Below are 22,123 nucleotides of genomic sequence, written 5' to 3' on the forward strand. Positions count from 1 at the left end.
CGCTGATGTGTGATTTGCCTTCAAAAGGCTCACCAGTGACACTTGAACCAATCAGTTAGAAATGCTAAATATAGGATGAAGTCAAAGAGCACTGAGTGCCAAAAATTTAAGAAGATTTTGCCAAATAAAGTTAAGGAAATCAGTTGAATTCCTTGGTGTAGAATATACTTAGTATTTCTTGAAATATTCAAAGTTTTGTGAAAAGTTTTTCAAAAGATACCTCACCAACCTGAAAATTAGAAAATCAAAATCTAGACGTTAGTACAATGCAAGTGAATGATATGTAGCAATTCCGGATGGACAAACAACTGGTGTATAGAAATTGCAATACAAACTTACAAAATAGTAGTAATATCAGATGGCTGATGCTCCTGAAGTTTTTTTTTGACGGAATAACCCATTATTTTGCTTAGTAGACAAGGCCAGTATTGAAACACATTAGGTATTTAAGTTGTTAAAATCATGATAGCTCTTGGAGAAATTTAACAAGGATGTACATAACATATCTCACATGAATTTCTCAACACATTTTGCAAGGAAAGTGTAACTTGTGGTACTGAAGAAATATCTTAAATGGAAAAACCAAGTTTATCTAAGGTCATAATATAGGACCTATTATCAAAAGTCATTTTGTGAGCCACCAGAGCCATTTTTTCAATGTATTTAAAGAATGTGAGAGTTTCAAATAGTTATTATTTTACTCTTTTACTCCTGATTTAAAGAATTTTAATTTTGTTTTAACTAAATCAAACTATTGACCTATAATGTTTTATTTTTTTAAAATTGTTATTTGGATGGAGAGTTGTCTCATTGGCACTCGCACCACATCTTCCTAATGAATGTTTAAAATAAATACTTTAAACGATTAGTAGAGTAGGCAAGACATCTAAATGTGTTTAGTCTTGTGTACAATGTATATTATACCTTTTAAGTTGGTTAAACATGGAATTTATATAACGATAAAATATTAATTCACTGTATCAATTTATGTTTGGTGTATAATGGTATTCAAGCTGTCATCCTGTCAGTCGATATGATTGGTTGATTAAAAATTTCCATACAAGATCTTCTATACAAGACTTCTTATTTGAATGTTTTCAGAACTAACACAAACAACAAACACATCTATCACAGCAATGTGAAAGATCTGATTTTAATTAGATTGGTATAGAAGCGTCATTACATAGAAAAATAAAAAAAAATGGAGATGCCCATACAAATACCTGAAAGTAATTTCATTAAAACCTGTTTGCTTACGTGGGGAATATTGTAAAAGATGTTACAGTCTACAAAACTCATCATATGCATTTAACCTTTGCTGATCAAATGAATTGGTGATTAAATTACCAACAATAACTTGTCATTGCTGCAGTGGTTATTGACAATTAATTTATAAATCTGATGAGATGAAGAAATTAAGAACTTTGCCATAAAATACATTGGCTTAGCATTTTATATCAAACATAATAACAATTTCAGATTGGTTATTTGTCACAGTATAAGAGTTCAAACATGATATAAACTTTTGAATTCTATACATTTCCTTTATTTAAACAGATTAGGGGTTATAAAGGACAGCAAAATAAACGTAATGCACAAATGAGATTTGACTCAGAGCATTTGAAAAATGACATATTTCTGCCACTTTGTATTAAGTTGTATGTTATCCAGTCCCTATAGATGCCTTTTCCTAGATTTATTGGTTGTAAACATGACATATAATCACTTGTTGGTTAGACATATTTCAGCCATCTTCTCTACCTATGTTTGTGAGTGCACCCAACTGGCCAACATAGTGCAGTAAGATGACCATAAATATGTCAATTTTAAGCAATTTATTAATGAAATATACTCACTTATAAACTTTACGCAATGATGAGTATTATCATACTTGTCTAGAAAATCCTTTTATAATAAAAAAATACACATGTTGTATGGATCTATGTAATCTTTTCTCAATTGGTGGACAAAGGTTTATGATCAATTCAAATTATTGGCTAAATAATATGTTTTTTTTGCTAAATTCAATGCAATGTTAAACTTGCATATATCACAATGAATAAGGAGAGTAATCCTGATCTACTTACAAGCACTATGATTTTGATTTTATATAAGTTTTGATTTTCATAAACCTATACCCATCAGGTATTTTTATTTCAAAATGAAACAATAAAAGTGTATAATTTCAAAATGGGAACAACTATTGTCTTGCCTTCCTCAAATGTTGCAAAAGGCAAGACATTAGTGATCAACATATAGTTTTTTTTGTTATGTTTTACGTAAAAAATAAATTTGAGTTGTTGACCCATGCACTCCATGTCACACTATGTTGATATCACTTGAGTTTTTTTTTGGTAGTGTTTTATGAACCTATGTTCTTATTTTCGTTTTTGTCTCGCTTCAACAAAGTCTTGAAGTTGAGACTTCAGCATGCTGTTCCAAGCATCGCTGCTGGTATCATCAATTGTTTTAGTTTGTGATTAGTTTATTTCAATTGAGTTTACTTTATGAAGCTTTGTGTTTCAGGAAGTAGTAGATAAATAAAGGAAACAGTAGTATACCGCTGTTCAAAAATCGTAAATCTATGGACAAAAAACAAAATCGAGGAAAACAAACTAAAACTGCGGGAAAGACATTAAATATAAGAGGAGAACAACGACACAACATTCAAATGTAACACACATAGCAACGGACTAAGCATTAGACAAAATCCGATGAGAATAACCAATATAACATCAAAACCAAATACATTTTGTACATGAATTTGGGATAGAAAAGTACCGTGACACGTCTTATAGTAATGTGAATTCACACTCAAATATAGGAGAAAACAAACGACACAACGTAAAAATGTTACACACACAGAAACGAACTATGTTACAACAATGGCCATTTTTCTGACTTGGTACAGGACATTTTTAAAGAAAAAAATGGTGGGTTGAACCTGGTTTTGTGGCATGCCAAACCTCGCACTTTAATGGCATTGTTGAATATAACATTAAATTGACAACATAGTAATACAGGACTTCAATACAAATAAATAGGAGAACGTATTAGGCAAAGAAAAACATGAATAATAGATAACAAAAGGCTTCAGGTTTAAAATTCAATACGTCAAAACCCCGCCTCGCCCACACAAGACTTACCAGTGACGCCCAGAGTTTCTCATATCTTAAATACATATATACGGTATGCCTTTTGGTTTATGTATGTTTTCCTTGACCTCATTTTAAGTATACTGCTTAAAAACTGTATCGGTTTACTACTAGTATACCTTTATTTTTTTCTCTAGTCATAATCAGGAATAAAACAGCTATATTTGGTATTTAGAATCACTACAAGGATATTCATATCTGTCAGTTATGGTTCAAATAACCTTGATGCATGATTTTTTTTATTAGTTGTTTGTGGCTTTGAATTAGCTGTCAGATAACTGCGAGTACTCTCAAGTCTGTTCCTAGTGTCTTTTTGTTGGTGGGATGTACAAGTTCCCGGCCACATTCATTAGTATTTTTCCATCTGATGAGTTAAGCCTTTTTAACTGATTTTTATAGTTCGTTCTTAAGTTGTACTTTTATACCACTGTCCCAGGTTAAGAAGAGGGTTGGGATCCCGCTAACATGTTTAACCCCGCCACATTATTTATGTATGTGCCTGTCCCAAGTCAGGAGTAATTCCTTGGTTGTCGTTTGTTTGTGTTACATATTTGTTTTCGTTCATTTTTTTTTATATAAATAAGGCTGTTAGTTTTCTCGTCTGAATTGTTTTACGTTTTCATATCGGGGCCTTTTATTTCTGACTATGCGGTATGGGCTTTGCTCATTGTTGAAGGCCGTACGGTGACATATAGTTGTTAATGTTTGTGTCATTTTGGTCTCTTGTGGACAGTTGTCTCATTGGCAATCATACCACATCTTCTTTTTTATATTGACCTCGTTTTATAGATCAGAGATTTCTTTTCTATTTGTCTGTTTTGTTTTCTTAAGCTCTTTTGGGTCATTGATAATTGGGATTGCAGTCTTTAGTACTGTATAGTATGGAAAAGTAGAGAAGAGAGCCTTTAGAGTCAGTCACCAAATCAGTTGGTTAGTAAAATGAACTTGATTCATACTGGTATATATCATTGCTGACATTGCGCATTATTGTGTTTTTCCTATTACAAACCTTAAAAATCCCCATGGAGCTTTTCGATGTTTATAGATATTAGAAATGAACTTATGTATTGTCTTTGAGGTATCTAGATGTGCTATTCGGTTCTTATTTTATGAATGTCTTCTCCCTCTTTTTACACATACATTGATTGTAAAGTTGTTTAATATATATATATGGATACTTTCAGCAGTAAATCATAAGCTGTGCTTTATTGGTTTAGTTGCAGTTTCATTGATTGTTATGCTATTATTTCTTGTTAAAAAAAATTAACAATCGCTCAATAGCATTTTATTTCAGAAAATAAACAGGTTTTAATAAATATCGTAAAATAATGATCTAAAATGTACAATTCAAATATGCATTTTCCGAATTAATAGACAAGGGAAACTTTTTACACATTTGATAAAGTGGCTTTCTTTAAAGTGTGAAAAGTATAAAATTTAAATTTTAAATTAACATTTTGATAGTAATGTCCTATAGCGTTTACAATGACACTTTAAGCCTCAACTTTAAGCATTATATGAATCCATTTATCGCATCAAGTTCTTCACTCTACCACAAAGTTTCTTGGGAAAAACTTCGCTAATGATGAGCGGTATACAAGTGGATAACGCAATGATAATGGATTCCTGACTGTAATAAAAAGGAAATGATTTGAATTAGCATATAAGCTACTAGAAGTTAAAATACGTCACTTGGCATAGTTGTGTTGATGCATTTGTTTTATTCCATTGGTATATTAGGATTTGATTCTTTAGGTCACATCAATTCATTCATTTTTTTGCTGTCTTTGGTTTTTTTATGTACTGTTTTGAGAAATCATTTCTGCTATACCGACAACAATGACTCATGTCGGGGGAAAAAGAAACTACTCTTATTGCTGTTTCCCGCGGTGTTGCCAACATCAATAAATGTTAAAGAATGTGATTAGGTCAGTTTTATATGTCTTATATATGTTATCATTGGCACATCTCATTTCCATGACGATCATTTGACTCAATGTTCTCTTTATTTAGTTGTGTATCGGTAGGAATAAGTGGTTCTATAACGTCTTGTTGATTACTACGATCAGATAACTGATAATCCCTACCGTGGCTGAAGATATCAAAACCTTAATAACCGTTATTTAGCAATGGAATTGCCTGCGGGCAAATTTGCACTTATAATGATTAATTTCTACAGTCAACTTTAAATATTCCCATGTATAAACATGATATTTGAGTGAATAAATTGATATGTGTGAAATATGAGTAATGAAGATTTATAAGAATTTGAAATATGAGTAATGAAGATTTATAAGAATTAATGTGCATGAAACAATCTAATACTTGGGTTGTCTTTCTCTTTTAATAATACACACTAACCTGGAAGCTTCTGTACAGATGGGTACTTTAATAAAGGATTTCTTAAAAATGGTATATCTGTAAACCAGGCAGTGCGTTTTCCAATAGGATTCCACGACTCGCCTGAAATGTATTTGTAATAAACACTTACATATTGAACAATCGTATATACCCTATCAAGAAATAATTAAGACTTTTGAGTTTTACGATTTCATATTTCCAAAACAAAGTATATATATATATCAGCGTTTACATTCCATCCTTTTTTGAATTCCTCAATATTTCAACATCTAGATGTCAATTTTGACTTTAATTGTTCCAAAATTTTTTATTTTAAAATATATCTTTCCCACATTTTAAACAATATCTTGCATTGCTTAAAATTAGCGTGAAAAAGATTAGGAAGATGCTTTTACCAGCTCAAGAAATAGTTAGTTTGAAAAGTAATGAGAGACCCGTATGATCCATTTCGATAGATCATAAGACCATTGATGTAGTTGCCAATCTTTTGTATGATATGTCTCTGATTCTAGTAATTCAAAACAATCCGTTTAGAATCGTCTGTCATTATAAGGGAATTAAGAGGTTTTTTTATATGTTTTATTCTTCTCAAAAGATAATGTTGACGTGGTAAAAATTTGCAAAAATGTAAGACTAACTGGCGCCGAATTTGATAAAAGAAGATTCGATATGAAATGTGCTTATGTATTGATGTTAAACATTCGAACCATTGCACTTTTTTTTTATAGTTCTACTTAGATGACTTTCACATAAGTCAGTCACGTTTGTATATTTACAATTTACACTTAATTTAAAAGTCACGTTTGTATATGTAAACACTTAAATGTTACAAATTGAACCAGTTGATTACCGTTAACTTGTGTCTTTGACGTCATGCATAGTTATAATGTAAGTTATTTAATCATTGGTCATTAGAACGTCAACTATATATAAGAAGATGTATTATGAGTGCCAATTAAACGCCTCTCCATCCAAGTCACAATATGTAAAAGTAAACCATTATAGGTCAAAGTTTGGTCTTCAACACGGAGAATTGGCTCACATACAAAGGGCCACAAAGAAATGACTAGTGTAAAACTGGTCAAACGGGAAAACAAACGGTCTAATTTATATAAAAACGAGAAACGAGAAAGACTTATGATCAACATCAACAAACGCCAACTACTGAACATTAGATGCAACAATACACCTAATCGCGATTTATTCCATTCCGGATAAGTTCTAAAATTACACAACTTTTTCATCCAGTTGAAGCTATCTGGGACCCTGTTTAAACAATTCACCATGCATGATACTTTTTAATAAGACCTGTTTGAACTACCGTAAATACTTCAAACAAAATTTTTTTTTACTTCAATTTTAATTTCGAAAAAAGCGGATCATACTATATCAAAGTTTCTTGATGATCACTTTCTAAAGTTTTTTCTCCCTCAGCTCACTACTGATGACCTCCATTTTTCGGGCCGGTGACCCAAACAGGAAGTTGTATAAATGACTGCTTTTCCCGGAATGGACTAAATAGCGATAAGGTGTATAGAACTAGGTTTAGAATTAAAAAAAAATCAAATTGTCAATTTATCAACGGAGTATTTAAGAAAAGTATGTCATGACTCATTCCATTTCTGGGCACGGACCAACGATCTGATGAGAGTACCTTCGGGAACTAGTTCTCCACTAGGAGCTCTACCAACAGCTTTTTTGTGAAAAGTTAAATGACAGAAATACTGAACTCCAATGTAAATTCAAAACGGAAAGTCTTTTATCAAATGGCAAAATCAAAAGCCCAAGCACATTAAAGTTGGGCTACTTGATAGTCTTTAATGCAGTAAGATTTTATACTTTTTGTCTTATATATGGCTAGTTGGCATACCTTGATTAATCGGATTTAACTCCCTTTCATAAGTTAGTAGCTCTTATTGCAAAACGGCATAATTATCTTTTCATCAATAATGGGACGAGTAAGCCTGCCTTTATTCATGGGGATTTTACTCTTTTTTATACTTCGGTATGTTACTCGCACGAATAAAGAGGTCTGACTGACAAAGTATTTCCGATCGCCTTGAACTAAGAACAATAGCAAAATTATTATATTAAAGTGTTACTCGCAAACATTCTAATCAGAGTTTTAACTCTATTTTCCTCATATGCAAAACAAAAATAATATTTCGTTTTACAAAAATGTATACTTATAATGCATCATAATGTAAATAACATTCGGTCACTAACTCTGGTGTTTAGCATAGTTATCAAGTGGGCTTATTAACCTCCTTTGAGAAATCTTACCTGATGTGAAGAAAAATGAATGTGGTCTAAAACTAACATCCGGTTTAGATTTAGGAATGGGTTGGTAAAGCTTTTGTTGAATTGTTTTTTGAGGTAAAATCGGTGAGCGAAAATCCATTGCACATCCTGCTCCCCATCCTTGGCATAGTCCAAATATTCCTTGCCGTTTTACAGTTTGTAATGATTCGGTATATTGTACAATTGTTATCACTATCAGCAGTATACTTTTCATGATAAACATCAATATCTGAAATCAGAAACAAAAAAGGATTATGAATAATTTATCCAATATTTATGCCTTACAAAATCAGAAATACTACTATACCGTTTGATGTGTTTGATCTATTGATTATACCGGATGATAAGGATGATATAAGGAACTTTTCAATTTGAATTTTTGTCGGAGTTCTGTAATTTTGTTGTTTACTTTTTATCTAACCTTGAAAGAGGTACTAAGAAATCCCAACTATAATTCGTTTATGGAATTACTTTAAGGTGTACTCGCATGTCTGCCTTGCAATGTTCATCTGACCTTAACCTCGTTCTCACCGTTCATCGTTTAACATGAAGTTTTTATGATTACTCCTGTTTTTCTGATAAATGTAATCAATATATTTGGTATATGAAATAACACTGTATCTTTTTTTTAAAGGGGAGGAAAATCGAAAATATCAGGATTATTTTTTTTTTTGTAGAAAAGTTAAACTGTAGAGAAACGCTGGTTTTTCTAATAATAAATATGCGTTTCTTGAGGAAAAAGAATGAATGTCCATGGATCTTTGATAATTAAATTCCTCCGTAGGATGTCTTTCTGCTTTCCATTTGATATATTGTAACACTGACGTATATATTATATCTCCTTTCATTCACATATTCACTGTAATTGACCTTCAATTCACCAGCCAAAATCTGTTTTTGACAGACTGTCAATAAACGCACAAATAATTTAAACGACACCACGCATATTTCTCATTGATATTTATAATTATCGATAAGGATTTCGCTACCTCTTTTCTAAAAGAAAATATTTGAAATCACTAGTTTAACCCTATTGAACATCGTCTTCTTTCGGTTAGGTTTGAATAAGGCTCCCACAGGGTACCCCCCTCAGGTCGCAAGGTCGCTTTTAAGTTCGTCGAGAGGTCGTTTTTAAGGGAAATGTACAGGTCGCAGGTCGTTTTTCCTTACACAGGACGGAAGTTGGTCGGAGGTCGTTTTTTTCAAATTTTACAGGTCGCAGGTCGTTTTTAGAAGGCCCTCAGGTCGGAAGTCGCCTCTAAAAAGCCCAAAGGTCGCAGGTAATTTTTGACCCTGCGGGATCCTCTTGAATGGCAGATGGGTAAGAAGTAATCAAGGGGACCAAATAAAATATTTTGAAGAAAAACACATTACTAACATCGTGTCCATTAGCAAAATAGACTGAGACACATATAAGTCACTCGACCCGAATCTAAAGATTGAGCAACACGAATGCCAACATAAATCAGGGATGGTGTTAATGAAAAAGTATTCGTAAAAAGTAAGGTGTTCTGGAAAAAATTATTTAAAAAAAAGTTAGGTGTTAAAAAACAACTACAATAAGTTAAATGCTTGAAAGCAAATCATGAAATATAGAAAGAATCCATTCAGTTGGTATTGCAGACTACCTGCTGATGACGATAAATACAAATTGCGATTCGGACATTACGTGATTCTATTTTTTTGTTGTACAATATTTGAGGAGGTCCAGAATTAATTATTGTTTGATCTAAGGAACAAGATTTTTTGCTGTTTAACAGATAACGAACAAGCAAGACCCAAGTTGTCGTCATAATTGATAATATCTAATTTGCATATTAAACATATTTTCACAGGAACCAAACACCCATTTTCATCCATTTACTTAAATTATTTTGAGTTCAATGTAAAATAAAAGTGCATGGGTCCGCTCTGTTACATTTTATTGGGTAATGATATTATTGATAAATTTTTATTGTCACTACTGTTCTGACCATAAATTACACGTTTAGTAACGGTACGATAATGTTCTTTATTTTATAACTTTCCGTTTTAAATAGCTTCACTATTTTATTTAGTTTGACAAAGAACTTATAATTAAAACACCTTTAAGGACGGAAACATTAAAGCAGCTTTATGACCTCAACAATGATATGCAATAAAGCGCTAGTCCTTGTTACTATTAAAATAAACTATATGACATTTTCAGGAATGTCATTAAGTCATGCAATCAAAGTATTCCTTGATAAGGGGGAATAATTATATAACAGAGAAGGGTTCACATTCAAAGAGCAATTTCTGTAAACTTTCAGCACATCTTAAACTGAAAATTCTTCGAATATAAAATTTTTAAGATATTTTCATAAAATCATCGTATGGTTTATCTACTTACACGTAAGGACCGATAGGCTTTAGATAATCCAGGTAATTTATTTTCCTTTTAGAACCTCGCTATTTTATTGGCTACTTACTATATATCAGTCATCATCAAAGGAAACTAAGTAAAATGTCCTAAAGAGTATAAGGTCATAAACCTCAATTAGTCCTTCCATTAATCCGTTTACTAATTATTATCTAAGATTCCTAAAATTAACTGTTGACATCACGCACATAATGTTGGTCTTTTTACTTTGGAGGAATTCCAAAAAAAATATTTTAAAGTTAAGATGTCATCGACAGCTAATTGCTTCTAATGGTTTGAATGGTTGTAAGTCAAAGGATTAAAGACAGGAAGATACAATTAATCGAAATTATTTCAATGAAATCACACTACTCAGGCTGTTTTTGTTTGCTTTCATAGACGTCAAACCCATCATGAAGAAACAGGATATTAGAATTAAGGAAGGATGTTAAAAAAGTTATTGTAGGAATAACTTTTGTGTATTTCTGTTAAAATTTCAGAAGTTTTGGTTTTCGTTTTGAAGTAGTCTGAAAGGTTATTGTACTATGTTTAATTAAAGCTTCTTATTTTCTGGAAGTGATTTCATTAATTTTATTGTTGGATAATATCACTCCCACAACTCACGGAATTTGAATAGATATAACTGACAATGATTGTTTTTATACGCCCGTCAAAATTTTGACGGGACGTATTATGGTATACAAATGTCTGGTGTCCATCCGTCTGTCGGTCTGTCTGTCCGGCGTAAACATGTCGCACCGTAACTTGAGAACGACTTATCCAATTTCATGAAACTTTAAATAGTTGTTTCTTATGATGGTCAAATGATCTGTATACTTTTTGGTGAAAATAAGACTTTGTAACTAAAACAGGGGGTGTTTTTTTTCACATGTCGCATCTTATCTCAAAAGCGATTTTTGATTATTGCTTAAAACTTTACACACTTCTTAGTTATATTAATCTTAAGATATTTATACTTTTTGGTGATGATTCAAAATTTCATTTTTAAGTTATTCATCATTTGTAAAAAGGGGTAGGGTTTTTTTTACATGTCGCGCTGTATCTCAAAAACGATTTATGATTATTGCTTGAAACTTTACACACTTCTTTATTATATTAATCTTAAGATTTGTATACTTTTTGGTGATGATTCAAAATTTTATTTTTGAGTTATTGAGTATTTTGTAAAAAAGGGGGAGTTTTGTTTTACATGTCGCGCCGTATCTCAAAAACAATTTATGATTATTGCTTAAACTTTTACACACTTCTTTGTTATATTAATCTAAAGATTTGTATACTTTTTGGTTTTGATTCAAAATTTTATTTTAATGATATTTAGTTTTTTGTAAAAAAAAAAACAGGAGGATATTACATGTCCTGCCGTATCTCAAAAACAATATATGGTTATTGCTTAAAATTTTCTCAGAAACAATTTATGATTTTGCATAAAACTTCTACACAAGACGACAGGCGTATCATGCGCTCATGGCGCAGCTGTTTATTTTAATTTGGTTTTTCAGTAGAAGAAATGTATGATTGGTTAATTATGTTTGAAGTATCAGATCAATATTAGTAATTATGAAATAATTGACCTTGGATAATCAGGATTTCTTATATAATTGATCTACTAACCAACATAAAAATGGAAAATTGAATAAGTCGGGCAGGTGTTAGAAAATATGCATTTTCAATTACAAGTGTCACTGTCTTTGATATATGTCACTTATGAATTGATTCTATTTTTCTATATATTAGAGCCTGTCTTTGATATATGTCACTTATGAATTGATACTATTTTGCTATATATTAGAGCCGGTCTTTGATATATGTCACTTATGAATTGATACTATTTTTCTATATATTAGAGCCTGTCTTTGATATATGTCACGTATGAATTGATACTATGTTTCTATATATTAGAGCCTGTCTTTGATATATGCCACTTATGAATTGATACTATTTTGCTATATATTAGAGCCTGTCTTTGATATATGTCACTTATGAATTGATACTATTTTTCCATATATTAGAGCCTGTCTTTGATATATGTCACTTATGAATTGATACTATTTTTCCATATACTAGAGCCTGTCTTTGATATATGTCACTTATGAATTGATACTATTTTTCTATATATTAGAGCCTGTCTTTGATATATGTAACTTATGAATTGATACCATTTTTCTATATATTAGAGCCTGTCTTTGATATATGTCACTTATGAATTGATACTATTTTTCTATATATTAGAGCCTGTCTTTGATATATGTCACTTATGAATTGATACTATTTTTCTATATATTAGAGCCTGTCTTTGATATATGTCACTTATGAATTGATACTATTTTTCTATTTATTAGAGCCTGTCTTTGATATATGCCACTTATGAATTGATACTATTTTTCTATATATTAGAACCTGTCTTTGATATATGCCACTTATGAATTGATACTATTTTTCTATATATTAGAGCCTGTCTTTGATATATGCCACTTATGAATTGATACTATTTTGCTATATATTAGAGCCTGTCTTTGATATATGTCACTTATGAATTGATACTATTTTTCTATATATTAGAGCCTGTCTTTGATATATGTCACTTATGAATTGATACTATTTTTCTATATATTTGAGCCTGTCTTTGATATATGTCACTTATGAATTGATACTATTTTTCTATATATTAGAGCCTGTCTTTGATATATGCCACTTATGAATTGATACTATTTTTCTATACATTAGAGCCTGTCTTTGATTTATGCCACTTATGAATTGATACTATTTTTCTATATATTAGAGCCTGTCTTTGATATATGCCACTTATGAATTGATACTTTTTTTCTATACATTAGAGCCTGTCTTTGATTTATGCCACTTATGAATTGATACTATTTTTCTATACATTAGAGCCTGTCTTTGATATATGCCACTTATGAATTGATACTATTTTTCTATATATTAGAGCCTGTCTTTGATATATGCCACTTATGAATTGATACTATTTTTCTATATATTAGAACCTGTCTTTGATATATGCCACTTATGAATTGATACTATTTTTCTATATATTAGAGCCTGTCTTTGATATATGCCACTTATGAATTGATACTATTTTGCTATATATTAGAGCCTGTCTTTGATATATGTCACTTATGAATTGATACTAATTTTCTATATATTAGAGCCTGTCTTTGATATATGTCACTTATGAATTGATACTATTTTTCTATATATTTGAGCCTGTCTTTGATATATGTCACTTATGAATTGATACTATTTTTCTATATATTAGAGCCTGTCTTTGATATATGCCACTTATGAATTGATACTATTTTTCTATACATTAGAGCCTGTCTTTGATTTATGCCACTTATGAATTGATACTATTTTTCTATATATTAGAGCCTGTCTTTGATATATGCCACTTATGAATTGATACTTTTTTTCTATACATTAGAGCCTGTCTTTGATTTATGCCACTTATGAATTGATACTATTTTTCTATATATTAGAGCCTGTCTTTGATATATGCCACTTATGAATTGATACTATTTTTCTATATATTAGAGCCTGTCTTTGATATATGCCACTTATGAATTGATACTATTTTTCTATATATTAGAGCCTGTCTTTGATATATGCCACTTATGAATTGATACTATTTTTCTATATATTAGAGCCTGTCTTTGATATATGCCACTTATAGATTGATACCATATTGCACAGAGAACATAAGGGCCTCATACTTTTAAAGTAGTTTGCTAGTTGATTGCTTAGGTTTTTGGTAAACCATCAGTTTTATGATTGAATTTATTTTTAAAGTTTGTTGTTTTCCTTGTTCTTACCGATCACGAACTGTGTGTTTTTAAAAATACAATAAAAATGTTTTTGATTGATATTTGCTGAAAGCGTATAAACCAAATCATACCAAATATTAGAAGCACTACACCCTGTAGACAAGCGATACTGGAATGCTCGTATTTCAGTGATGATTTGGAATTCTGTATTCAACTCTTTGACCGATTCTGTGTTCATGTCGTTGCACGCCTAAATGTTTGCTCCTAAATTGTACGTTTGAGACAGCATCGAATAAATAAAATGACTTTTGAGAATAAACTCTTGAAGATTCTGACGTTAAAAAGTCACAGAAACTGTTCATCTCTTTGATTTACGATAGTGAAGAGTTTCTTGGCAAATCATAAATTTTTAATCTATGAACGTGACCCTATATTGAAATAATAGAAAGGAGCAAACTGCCAACAGCTGTATTCTTGAATGTTGTACTAATTAGTTTATGATAATAGTTGTCAATATTCCACAGTTAGTTATAAAAGTTCATTTGAAAAGGCGTTGACTTCTAGGCATTCTAATTTATTATATGTACAATTTTACAGCCTAGAAAGCAAATAGAACCTACAAAATCATCAAAGACAATGAAAGCAAAATGTGATTTACGTGATATTTAACACTTTCTAAATTTCGTCGTCCGAAGAATTGATCTATGTTGGAATATTTCGTGAACTTACACACACATAAATTTCCAGGAAACAATAAATGGATGCGCACCATAGTTTTAAAGTTAATATGACTAACAATTGTCACTTTCGTTAGTAAAACTTTTTAAATTAAAAGCCTTGACAGATAAAAGAAAAGAAACATAATTAACAGGATCAACGTATTTTACTTTTTGAGAAATGATACATTTGTGGTCAGTAAAAATACGCACATTTTGAAAATGAATTGACGCGGTAGTGCCTTCTTCAACGCATATTTTTGTGAATATCTTATAAAAAAAGATGTGGTATGATTGCCAATGATATAACTATCCCCAAAAGACCAAAATGACACAAATATTAACAACTATAGGTCACCGTACGGCCTTCAACAATGAGCAAAGGCCATACCGCATAGTTAGCTATAAAAGGCCCCGATAAGACAATGTAAAACAATTCAAACGAGAAAACTAACGGCCTTATTTATGTATAAAAAAAAGGAACGAAAAACAAATATGTAACACATAAACAAACGACAACCACTGAATTACAGGCTCCTGACTTGGGACAGGCACATACATAATGTGGCGGGGTTAAATATGTTAGCGGGATCCCAACCCTCCCCCTAACCTGGGACAGTGGTATAACAGTACAACATAAGAACGAACTATACAAATCAGTTGAAAAAGGCTTAACTCGTCAGATGGACAAAAATACTTATATATTTATCACAATTTTCAATTATTTTGTCAGATCCTCGTATTAAATTAATGTAAAAAGTAAAAGTATAAACTTTCAAGCACAGTCTGGCATGTCCACACACAACATGGATTTGATACGAGGACTTTTGTATGCAGACTGGATGAAGGACTTATAATGGCTTATTTGCTAAGAATTTATTCCAAAGCAGATAGATTTATCAAACGTACTTTCCTCTTTTTACTTTAATCAAAATTCAAAGTATCATATATTCAAATGTGTACTTCCAGGGTTCATTTACAGTTAGCTGTGTTCATAAACACGTGACAAAATTGTAAATTTTTTTTGCTGAAGTTTTCAGATATTGCTACTTTAAGTAATTCTTTAGAAAAAGTATGTGTATAAAAAATGAATTTTCAAACCAAAACTCCAACTGTTTTACAGATACAAGATTTCATAATTTGGTTAAAAAAATAGTTTTCAAACCAAAATCAAACTGTTTTACAGATACAGGTTGTCGTAATTTGGTTAAAAAATAGTTTTCAAACCAAAATCAAACTGTTTTACAGATACAAGTTGTCGTAATTTGGTTAAAAAAAAATAGTTTTCAAACCAAAACTCAAACTGTTTTACAGATACAAGTTGTCGTAATTTGGTTAAAAAAAATAGTTTTCAAACCAAAACTCAAACTGTTTTACAGATATAAGTTATCGTAATTTGGTTATAGATGTCCTTAGATGAAACAATTTACTGAAGATTCATTAATTTTCGTGGAATAACTTTAATGAAAACTAGCATGTTCGTGGATATTTAATTTCTTGGTTCATATATACCCCCGAAATCCACGAAAATTGGTATCCAACGAATAGTAATGTATCAACTGTATACATTATATTGTCTTCGACAGTAATGTTCGGTAATGAATATCATTTTAAATGTTATGGAAATTTGTGAATGGATGAAGGCCTGTTAAAGAATGTTAATTTTTATGTAGACTCTTCAAATTTCGACATAACTTGGGTGTCATCAACATTTTAATTTTGACTTTGTGGCTTAAAAAGGGGACATAATTCATCCCAGAGATTAAAATATTCGTCTACAAATGACAAATGACGCTCGAATGAAAAGACTTTACAATTTTAAACCACATTAATGCAATATCTAAATATAAGTTTGACAATGACGATTAAATTGAGAGAAAAAAATCCTAACTATGTTATTAAATAAGAACAAGACCTAAAAGAGTGAAAACCAATATCACCCAAATTTGCTCCAAAAAGTGCTTTTTTTTGCTATGTAATGACTAAAACTTACAGCTGATTGTGCAAACTTTTAAGTTTCTATCAGATTATGGCCTATTTCTACACATATAATTAAAAATTCCTGTCGATAGCTCAATTTTGATACATGTTGGTAAAATAATAATATTTATTCAAAATATATATCAGAGGGATATACTTTTCCTTCGGTACAATATATTACAAAAACACGAAGAAATATACATTTTGTAAAAGTCTGCTTCTTCAGCGTTTTCTCACATTTGTTCATATTTTATGGAAATATAGAAAATTAATGTACGAATTACAAGTTTCAGAAGTTTTCATCAGCTGTCCGATTTTTATGCAGTAATTGAAACATATACGGTGGAGTTAGCCATAATGCTTTATTGCATCAAACAAAAATCTGGCAACTCACGAATGAAATATTTGAAAGTCAAGAAAACAATTACCTTAAACATTAGGTTTTGTAAAATATTACAAATTGTTTTAAAAGTAAAATCACAAAAATACAGAGAGAACTCTGAGGAAAATTAAAAAAGAAAAGTCCCTATTCAAATGGCAAAATCAAAAAGCATATAAAGTATAAACCCGTATTTCCAGTAAATAAATTACTTTCTTTAATGATTACTTACCTGAAAACGTTTGTAATAAACTCCTGAAAGATGCAAGCTGAAGCTAATGTATTAGATCAGTGAACATCTTTATATGACTTTATATGTGTAGGCTGATACGACTGTCAACAACATTTAAAACCACTAATTATTACTTAAATATTATTCTATATTCAATTATATATAAATACAGCAATTAACAAAAATCGTTTACTTTTCCTGTATCCATTTGATATTGGTAGTTAACGGAACGTTAAACTAGCAATAAATGATAAAAGCGATTTTACAGTATACCAATCGTCAAATGGTTAACCTTTACATTACTTCTTCTTAGTTCTAGAAAGATTTACTTTGATCAACAACAACAATTACATACAATATGATATCAAATATTATAATTATATTATTAATTTTATTAATGTAATAACTAATTTTTATTGGTATTTTTATAATAGTTATTATTATTATTTTTTTTTATTATTAATTGAAATCTTTTCATGAACAATATGTTGAGCAAATTTCCGTGCCTTGCTTAGGAAAAATGTAATGCTATGTTAGGGCACATGCATTTAGGTAAAAAAGAAAAATAACAAAAAACCAAAACTCCAAGTAAAAATTCAAAATTGAAAGTCTCTAATCAATTGCCAAAATCATAAGCTGAAACACATCGAATGAACGAAAAAACAACTGTCATATTCCTGATTTGTGTTGCATGTATTTATCTTTCAAAAACAGGAAATGGTAACACTAAAACACACTACTGATAGGACATTATTAATTTGCTAGGCTTCTTTTAAAACTGGAATCATATGCAGTAATATGTAGAAGGTTTATATTTACTCTGTCATGACTTGTTCCTATATAAACTTATTCTGCGTTAGAGGCTAACAGTTTGGAAGGCAAAACTCATATACAATATTTGTTCACTGCTGCGTTGGATATATTTTCTTACTACATACATTTATCTGAACTATCATGTCATATAAATCATTTGATAACTAAAAAAACAGTTCCTTTGCAAATAAGTGTTAAAAGATTTAAAGATAGGAGGTCGTAAAAAACTTTCTGGAATTTCAATGTTAAATAGTCCAAAAAGATAAATAATGAAAATACCGAAAGCCGATGATCTTTTGAAACGGAGAGTCCTGACAAAATCAAAGGCTCAAACACATCAAACGAATTGATAATTACTGTCTTATTTCTGACTTGTTACAGACATTTTCTGATGTAGGAAATGGGGAATTGAACTTGAGCATGATAAAAAATACAGATTTTTTAACACTGTGTATATTTCTAAAAATTGAATTGATATTCGGTGTTACGCATTATTGCAACATTATGAAACACAATATGCTATTTATTAACCGATTTTGCTGTTATAAATTGAAGAAAATCCTTTTCCTTTTTATTTAAAAAAAAGGGCATTACAGAGAACGCTTTTTCAAATAATTTTCTGATGATTTTTGTAACTATCCTCTGTTTTTTTTCTCTTTAGAAAGAATGGTTACATTACCTGTAAAACAAAATATGTTTTTTAAGTTGGCTAATTATATCGAGAAGTCTTAACCAGACGACGTTCTGGTTTATACAGTGACTTCTGAAAATAATACATGGTGTTTATCTATCATTGTTTATTTTTATGGCATCAGTTTTGTAAATGTATTTTTATTTCTCATTTTTTATATTATTCAATCTTCGTTTCTCTTTTTATCTTTCATCCTAAATTTTTGATTTTTGACGATTTTGTTGCAAGTTTATCTAAGATTGATTATTGCAATTCGCTCTTTCTCTGTTTAGTTTAGTTAGTCGTTGTCTATATTGCTGACAAACTATTACCTTTTTTAAGTAGTTACAGTTTTTTTGTATACCTGGATTTCTAACGTTTTCTTGCGTTTTATACAGACCTCTTGTTTCCATATGATGATAGTTGGTACAGTTTTCCTTTGATACTGTACTCTTTTGTAATTTGTTCTATTTCGTCATTCTTTTTTGGCTACTGAATTTTGTACTAACTTTATGATTTCAAATCTTGCAAACATGACATTATGTGTATGTCTGTCTCTCCGTCATGTTTATTTTTATTATTTAAAGGTTTTGGGATGTTTATATTAGTAAATTGTCATAATTTATTATTGTCATCAGAATTTTGTTCACTTGTTTATTTATTTTGTATGTTTAAAATCGTCACAGTTTAGTGTTGTCCTTGAGATTAGATTCTCATATATGTCTCTGTTGTTAATATCAAGTGGATTTGGCCTTTTTTTTTTTCTCCGACTTGACGCCTATCAATTATTTTCTTTATCAATTATGTAAAAACGAAGAAAAATGAAGTAATTAAAAATGTATTAGCCTTCTATTTACGATAATGAAGCCAAATATAAGTTCAGATATTCATATTTGTTAATTTAAAAAAAAATTGGATATTTCGTATACATGAATGACATTGATAGTAATCAATTTCAATTGTGGTCAGTTTTTGTGAACGGAAATGAAAAACAATAATAAGCTGAGATGTCAAATGACAAGTCCCATGTGTATATCAGTTCATTTCTTTACAACCGGCTTTACCGTTGTCGAAGTTATAACATAGTGATGTTGTTATGACAATAAGATAAAGGGTCAGTGATATTTAATCATAGAAAATATATTTGAAAACCCGATGACTCTAGCTCCGAGGCAATTTGTTAAGGGAATAGTTTATTCATTGAACTTGGAATTATAGGAATGGCATGTAGAAACATCATCTGCATACCGAACTTCTAGTAATCTTCAAAACGGAAAGACCTTTGTCAAATGATAAATTCAAATGCTCAATTATATCCAACGAATAAATAACAACTTTCATATTCCTGTAAAGGCATTTTCTTATGTAGAAAATGGTGAATTAAACCTCTTAACTTGTATGACAGTTGCATACAATTCAATTATGTTGACAACGAAATGTGAACAAACTTACAGACATAACAGGTAAAAATGTCAAAATAGGAGTACAACAGTCACATTATGTTAAAATCTTAATCATTATGGAGAGCAAATGCCAACATTATTATTGAATGCTAAATAGAATCGTAATATTTCTTCCATGAATTTGTTCAAAGTGCTTGTCTTCTTAAATAAATGGACAAATTTCAATAGAACTTCTCCTTTGTCTATGATCCTGAAACACTGATATACATATTGATATTTCAAGAAGACTTTATCAGTGAAATTTATTATATTTCGATATATTTGAAACTAACTGGTTCTAGTCATGTTGCAGTGTCGAGACATCTGCATTTATTGTTAAATCTTAATGTGTATTGACTGACAATGAGGAAGATTTAAAACTATGTCCTATGACGATCACTACGATATAATTTTCCCCAAAATAAATAATAAGTAATAATAAATCAGTTATCTTTCGGATATTCACATGCTATTAATTGTTTCAGATATCAATCATAAAATCTTGAAGTCTCTCGCCAAATATTTGTGTTTTTATCACACGAAGAATCAAAAATGCACAGTCACCGGAATCTGTTAAAGGACCCTTTCTACCAGAATAGCAAGACATAATATAAGGATTTTATGTGGATAAAATACTCATGTTCCTTAGCCCTCATTTTAATGGTTCAATATATTAATCTTTATTTGGCCTATATAACCGCTATAAGCTCTACATGTTTGTTTGTCAGGCATCACATGACCTTGACCACTTTTCATTGTGATCTTTGCAAAGTGAAGTATCCGTGCTTATAACTGTATTCAATTATCCTAAACATTGTCGTACACCAAAGACATTTTAAGTTGTTCTTAGGAAAAAAAACATTTGCAACTTTAGTTCAATATGAAGCCTTCACTTTTTATACGACCGCAAAAATTTTAATTTTTTGGTCGTATATTGCTATCACGTTGGCGTCGTCGTCGTCTGCGTCGTCGTCGTCGTCGTCCGAATACTTTTAGTTTTCGCACTCTAACTTTAGTAAAAGTGAATAGAAATCAATGAAATTTTAACACAAGGTTTATGACCACAAAAGGAAGGTTGGGATTGATTTTGGGAGATTTGGTCCCAACATTTTAGGAATTAGGGGCCAAAATAGCCCAAATAAGCATTTTCTTGGTTTTCGCACTATAACTTTAGTTTAAGTGAATAGAAATCTATGAAATTTTGACACAAGGTTTATGACCACAAAAGGAAGGTTGGGATTGATTTTGGGAGTTTTGGTTCCAACAGTTTAGGAAATAAGGGCCAAAAAAGGGCCAAAATAAGCATTATTCTTGGTTTTCGCACAATAACTTTAGTATAAGTAAATAGAAATCAATGAAATTTTAACACAAGGTTTATGACCACAAAAGGAAGGTTGGGATTGATTTTTGGAGTTGAGGTCACAACAGATTATGAATTAGGGGCCAAAAAGGGGCCCAAATAAGCATTTTTTTTTGGTTTTCGCACAATAACTTTAGTATAAGTAAATAGAAATCAATGAAATTTTAACACAAGGTTTATGACCACAAAAGGAAGGTTGGGATTGATTTTTGGAGTTGAGGTCACAACAGTTTATGAATTAGGGGCCAAAAAGGGGCCCAAATAAGCATTATTTTTGGTTTTTGCACCATAACTTTAGTATAAGTAAATAGAAATCTATGAAATTTAAACACAAGGTTTATGACCATAAAAAGAAGGTTGGGTTTGATTTTGGGAGTTTTGGTCCTAACAGTTTAGGAATAAGGGGCCCAAAGGGTCCAAAATTGAACTTTGTGTGATTTCATCAAAAATTGAATAATTGGGGTTAAATTTTTCTCATTTCAGATTTCATAAATAAAAAGAAAATTTCTTCAAACATTTTTTTGAGAGGATTAA

The 22,123-nt window shown here is 30.5% G+C and overlaps 2 protein-coding genes across 2 annotated transcripts in view; one reads left to right on the top strand and one right to left on the bottom strand.

Annotated features, from left to right (window-relative positions):
- The window catches only part of LOC143079150 (uncharacterized), a 34,775-nt gene that overhangs the window by 10,551 nt on the left and 2,101 nt on the right, over positions 1–22,123 (top strand). The gene's annotated exons all lie outside the window — the stretch shown is intronic.
- Positions 4,648–17,443, bottom strand: LOC143079151 (uncharacterized). The gene is made up of 4 exons (XM_076254369.1): positions 17,305–17,443; positions 7,800–8,046; positions 5,517–5,618; positions 4,648–4,785 (listed from the first exon to the last, which is right to left on the bottom strand). The coding sequence occupies exons 2-4, from the start codon at positions 8,038–8,040 to the stop codon at positions 4,700–4,702; spliced, it is 429 nt and encodes a 142-aa protein (XP_076110484.1). The 5' UTR covers positions 8,041–8,046; positions 17,305–17,443; the 3' UTR covers positions 4,648–4,699.

Source organism: Mytilus galloprovincialis, chromosome 6 (assembly GCF_965363235.1).
Source record: "Mytilus galloprovincialis chromosome 6, xbMytGall1.hap1.1, whole genome shotgun sequence".
Lineage (NCBI taxonomy): Eukaryota > Metazoa > Mollusca > Bivalvia > Mytilida > Mytilidae > Mytilus > Mytilus galloprovincialis.